General features: G+C 41.2%; 1 protein-coding gene across 1 annotated transcript in view; it reads left to right on the top strand.

Moving 5' to 3' along the window:
- The first annotated feature begins 504 nt into the window (after nucleotides 1–504).
- NDFIP2 (Nedd4 family interacting protein 2) overlaps nucleotides 505–6,000 on the top strand; it is a 70,113-nt gene continuing 64,617 nt past the window's right edge. Inside the window, exon 1 of the mRNA XM_059143882.1 lies at nucleotides 505–549. Coding sequence (XP_058999865.1) covers nucleotides 520–549 — 30 coding nt within the window. The 5' untranslated portion in view covers nucleotides 505–519. The remainder of the gene's footprint in view (nucleotides 550–6,000) is intronic.

The following is a 6,000-nucleotide window of genomic DNA, read 5'->3' as shown; positions in this document are numbered from 1 at the left end:
CTCTTCCTATTTGAATCTTAAGACCAGGAAATGGGTACGAATTTCTTCTTAGTTCTGGAAAGGCAACATCTGTGAGTCACTCCATCTGAATACTGTCATCATTTTGTCCCTTCAGATATTGAAGGGTATCAGATATCCTCACTACTGAAGCCAGGCAACTTTATCATATGGAAACCTTATTGTTGTACTGTGTTGTTAACTACGAAGAGCATTCTGACTTCAGATGATTGAACAAAGGAGGCCTGGTTCTTGTTACAGAAGAATGTTTAACTTGTGAAGAATACCTTGATATATAGAAGACATTTTTCTCTCCTAGTATTTTCTGCATACACCTACACCCACATATACATACAAATAGTATTTGTCTTCTTACACAATGATCTTGCGTTAGTTAGTCAAGAGAAACATGTCATAATAGGCAAGATGTTCAGTGCCAGCCCTGCTCTTCTGTGATGAAAGTGATCATCAGGCTTGCAGAGAAAACAGGAGACAAAAAAGCACATAAAGTCCTGCTTTAATATGGTCAAAGAACAGCCTTCTGTATGCAAGGTAAAGCAAAGAGAGTATTAATAACTTAGGATTTAGCCCAATTTAAAATAAGTAATCCCTAAGGCAAAATGGCTGTGGATTTGCTTACATTTGTTGCTCATACTAAACAAACAATGAAAATGCTAAATAAAAATAGCGTTAGGACAGCTTCTCAGAATTCAGATCTTTTCTAATTGCTGCCTGGTGATGCCTCCATATATAATAGTACATATATAAAATAAGGCTGATAGGAAATACTTAATATGGAAATTTATTTTAATCTCTAAGCTAAGTCTCTTACTCTTCTTTCTCCCTTTGCTTTCTCTCTCTCTCTCTCTTTTTCTCTTTATCCTTTATTGTATAGAGACTATTTCAGCTTGTAGTATTTAAATAAACATGTGATAGTCAGTTTTCTGTGTCAACTTGGTTAGGCTATCCTCCAATTACTCACTCAAGCCCTAATCTAGGCGTTGTTGTGAGGGTAGCTTCCAGATAATGATGATCAAAGTCCAAAATTGTTGACTTTAAGTGAAGGAGATTATTTTGTATAATCTGGGTGGACTTGATTTAATCTGTTGAAAGGTTGAGAGCAGAACTGAGGCTTCTCTGAGGGAGAAGAAATTCTGTCTGTAGACAGCAGCCTCTAGAATTCTTCTAGAGTTCCAGTGGCCTGTACTATGGATTTTGGAGGCTTAGCTAGACCTCACAATAGTGTAAGCCAATTCCTTGCAATAAATCTCTTAATATGTATGTCTACTGGTTCTTTTTCTTAGGTTGAACCCTGATTGATAAAAAAACATTAGCTGTATTTCAGGTTCTTCCAACATAGTGTATGAGAATAAACAGGAAAAGGAAGTAGATACCTGATTGTCAAATTGCTCACTTAGATCTTCTCTCTAAAATTACAGAGCTGAACAGATGACAGGAATTTCAGAAACAGTTAAATAAGGAACACTATGTGAAACTAAATTGAGGTCCAAGCCTCCAAACTGCTTAAAAGATCCATATACATGGTAACAGAGATGAAACGTTGGGGTAGTAATTATGCTTATTTTCATTTACCAAAGTGGCAATGATTTTCTTGTGTTTTCTAAAACCAGTGTAGAATATAGTGTACAGAAAACAATGGCTAGTGAATTTTTATTATGTAGAGATAGAAATCTTCACAGAATGCAATTTTATCTCTTTCAATCATTCTCTAGGTAATTATGCAAAATCATTTATATTCCAAATACAATTACCTATTAGGACCTATGGTCACACTTAACCATCAGCAACTACTTGAGGAGTAGTTCTACGTTGCATGTTCTATGCTGTATGTTCTGTGTTGTATGGGAAGTGATAAAACACTAAAAGTCACTGAAAAAGTAAGGAAAATTTGGAGCACTTGCCTACCTGTGATTTAGGCCTGTGTGGAAAGCCATCTGCAGGCAATAGCATGTCTGTCCACTGCTCTTTAATTGGTGGGAATATCAACAAACAATCTTGGCACATGTATATGCAGTTTAGCATACCCCGTTTGAACCAAGAGGAGACTATGGAGGGTGTAAGAAACCAGTTTACCTCTGGCAAGAATGACTCTGCTTCTGGGAAGATAGGAGGGATTCCAGTGAGAAAGTATCTCCCAGGAGAAGGGGTTCCTGAGACTTGAAAGCATCACTCTTCAGAAAGCATCAAAGTTATTTTTGGAGTGCCTGGGTGGCTCAGTGTGTTAAATCTCTGCCTTCGGTTCAGGTCATGATCTCAGAGTCCTGGAATCGAGTCCCGCATTGGGCTCTCTGCTCAGCAGGGAGCCTGCTCCCCGCACCCCCCTTTCTCTTTGCCTGCCTCTCTGTCTATTGGATCTCTCTCTGTCAAATAAATAAAATCTTTTAGAAAAAAAGTTATTCTTAGTGGGAAGACATTATGTTCACATGAGAAAATGGTAATGATGGGGGGGTACCAGGGGTTATTTTGGAGGTGAAACATCAATTATGTGAAAGGACCTTTGTAGTCATTTCACACAATTTTGATATTGACAATGTTTTTTATCACTTTACATTTTGCCACTTGTCTAGTTTGGGTTCTCCAGGAAGCAAATGCAGATATGAAGTTATGAGTGCAAGAGATTTATTGGGGAGTTAACATCTGTGAAAGGAAAAAGGACCGAGCAGGGAGACTCATTACAACACACTGCAGAGCTAACAAAGGCTCTGCCAGTTTAGAAGGGCATTCTGAAGCAAAGATAGCCCCTTAAAAGGGTCAGTGCCAGGCAAAAGTGATTCAACCTGTACCACACCACTCAATGACCAGATGCCACGCTGTAAATAACAAACATCTCAGGTTGAAAACTGAAGGAAACCCTGACATAGCTAACAGTTGGAGGTTGTTGGTTAATCACACTCCTTGCAACTGGTCAGAGCGTTTTCTGGCTGGGGAATCTTGGCAGTTTATCTCCATGTCTGCCCCAGGACTGCAATGTGGCACTCATGAAATTATAGTTGGCTGTGTATTTGGAGGTGAAAATTGATTAGGCGAAAAGTGTATTAAAATTCGAACTTTCCACTTGAAGTAGTTTATAAAGAGGCACACTACCACCAATTCCTTAGGTAACTGGAGTTGTCACCATGGAAAGACCAGGGATTGAATATATGGGATTTTGCTTAAATCCTCTAAAATGATAAGAATATTGTTATTCCTGTTTCATCCCAAATAAGTACTCTTACGGGACCGTGCAGGGCCTCCACTTGCGATGGCCTATTACAGGTCCCACTGGCTTAGTTGTGCAATAGGTAAAAGGAGCTCAGAGTGGCGTTTTGGGGGATGATGAGGAAAAAATTATTTATTTCATATAGATCAAGAAGGTGGATTTAAAGAATCCACTTTTTTTTTTTTGAGGGCATATTATAGCATAGTGCTTAATATGGAGGTGACTCTGGAGTCTGTGACCACTTGATAGTGATTTGGCTTTTGACAACTTCCTGAACCTCTTGATGTCTTACCTGATTTATTAAACAGGAATTATAGTCGTGCTTACATCATGGAGATGTTGTGAGGATAAAATGATATAACATTTATATAATTATAAAATGATATAATACAGCCCCTGGCTTGGGAAAGGTTCAATATCCATTAGTTATTCTACTTCTTTTTCCTCTTCCTCTTCTTCACTGAAAAAGTGCTTTTCCAGTGATTTCTGTCCTTTGCTCTCTAGATTAGCAAAATGTTCACAGAACTTGTGAGGAGGGTAAAATGGAAAGAATCTGCTACCCTGACAGGATTCAGGATGTTGACTTTTGTGTCAGGTCTTTAGCTTTTACCATTATGTTCTCAGTTCTCAGTACTATTCCAGGTGTGTTAGGCATAAAAAAAATAGCCTCTGCCCTGAGCAGTAGTGTATTTCAGAAACAACAAATAGACATATAAATGATTAATGAAAACACAAGCACACATAAAATTAAGTTCTAAAGGAAAAGTATTGGCCATAAGTGATGCAGGAATCTAATTTCATTTTGCTGACACTGTCTGCTGTTTTGACCATGAAAGATGATATCATTTGGGGTGAAATTGTGAGGGTGACCTCTTGTACAATAATACAATAAAATGTCCTATTTCATCGTCTTCAGATATGAAAAATATGAACTTAGATCAAAAGAAAACAAGTTTAAAGACATTTAAGTATGATATTATTGCCTCTTTTTATTGTTAGCCTATTCATACTCTCTACCACTAATGTGCCAGGATGGTAAAAACAGGAAGAACTGGCCGATGCTTTGAATAAAATTGTCAAGAAGGCTTAAATTTTTTTGGTGATGATCTCTCAATGAGTTTCTGTCTTTATTATATTTTTGCTACTTTAACTAGCTGATCAGGCTCATTCAGTGGCCTTCCATGAAGTAAAGTAAAAGAGATAGCTGGGCCAGATTATGTGGGATCATAGTTTTCAGGGCATAGAAAGCTGGTCTTTGGGTTAAAAGATACTTTATCCTATCATATTCTTCTACTTCCTAGGGAAATATGCTTTGTGGCCTTTGGGAGATACTCACACATAGTAGGTCATGTATGGTTAACCAGACAATGAGATGGTCTTAAAATGTTGCATACAAAGTGATTCCTTACTGTTAGATCCTTCGAAATTATTGTTGTATGATGACAAAACAGCCCTATCTTAGTATTTTTTTGTATCCTTCTAGTAACCTAGGGCTCTCCAGTAACCCAGGGCGCTCTAGGCCTCCTTCCTTCGGGAGATACTAAAGCTATGATTGAAGAGTCCCTGTTAGATTCTTAAAACTCATACTGTAACCAAGAGGGGGTTACCATTAGTGAGGTATCCCTTACCTCACTAATGATTTTGAATGCGCGTTATAGGAACGCCCTAGAGACGGATCTCCCTGCATTGTCCTATGCTGGGTGGGTGATTAGAAGACGTGTTGGGTAAATGGGTGACCTGTCCTCAGGTGTGCCGGGTACGCGTTCCCTTTCTCTGCATGATGTGACTGTGCCTGCCGGTGCCTGCGCGAAACCCGTCCAATAGAAAAGACGCATTAAGGCCGGTGATATAAATATATATATATATATATATATATATATATATATATATATATATATATATATATATATATATTTTTTTTTTTTTTTTTCTTTTCCGTTCGCTTTGCCACCGCCCACTCTCGAAAACCTAAACAGTTCCCCGGACCTGTCTTACTTTTCCATCTCCTCCCACCCAGCCCAACCCCCCACCCCGCTCGCGACGCGAACGTGACGCCTGAGGACCCAATGAGCATGCGCAACCGTTCCGAGCATGCTCAGTAGCGCGCGCGGCGTTCTGGGGCTTCACCTCGCGGTGGCGGACGCGGAGGTTTCCGCGGCTGCTGCGGGAGCGACAGGAAGTGAAGCGGCCCGGCCGGGCAACCGCGGCGGCAGAAACAGAGGCGGAAGGGGCGCTGCGGCGACGACGTCGGCGACGGGGGTGGACGAGGGGGTCGAGCACCGAGAGGACTCGCCCGCTCGGAAGCCGGATCCCGAGCCGGGCAGGATGGATCATCACCAGCCAGGAACTGGCCGCTACCAGGTGGTGAGTTCCTGCGCCCCCGCCCCGGCCTCCTGCCCGGCCCTGGACCCGGGGACTGTTCCCGTGGACGACCAGGGAGTCCCCTTATTCGGGCTAAAAACTAACTTAATTTTCTTCTTTTTTTTTTCCTTACACCTCTCCTTTTGGAGCTTGCCTCTGACTCCTTCGAGACCCCTCGACCCAAGGCTCCTCCTATCTCCCCTCCCCTCTCCCGCACAGTATACCTCGCTGTAGGACACTCTCCGTCCCCCGCTTTCTACAACTTATATTTGTTTGACTTCTCACTTTTTCGATCATTTCCTTATTCCCTGGCCCAGTCACATCTGAGACATTTCCCGTGGATTGTCTGCTGGACATGGTATTGAGTTCACATATCTGCTGGGAAGATGATCGCCGTCATAAATGGAGCGGGTAGAGGGGCA

This window comes from Mustela lutreola, chromosome 13, assembly GCF_030435805.1.
Source record: "Mustela lutreola isolate mMusLut2 chromosome 13, mMusLut2.pri, whole genome shotgun sequence".
NCBI lineage: Eukaryota > Metazoa > Chordata > Mammalia > Carnivora > Mustelidae > Mustela > Mustela lutreola.
This window is presented reverse-complemented; position numbering and strand designations above follow the sequence as displayed.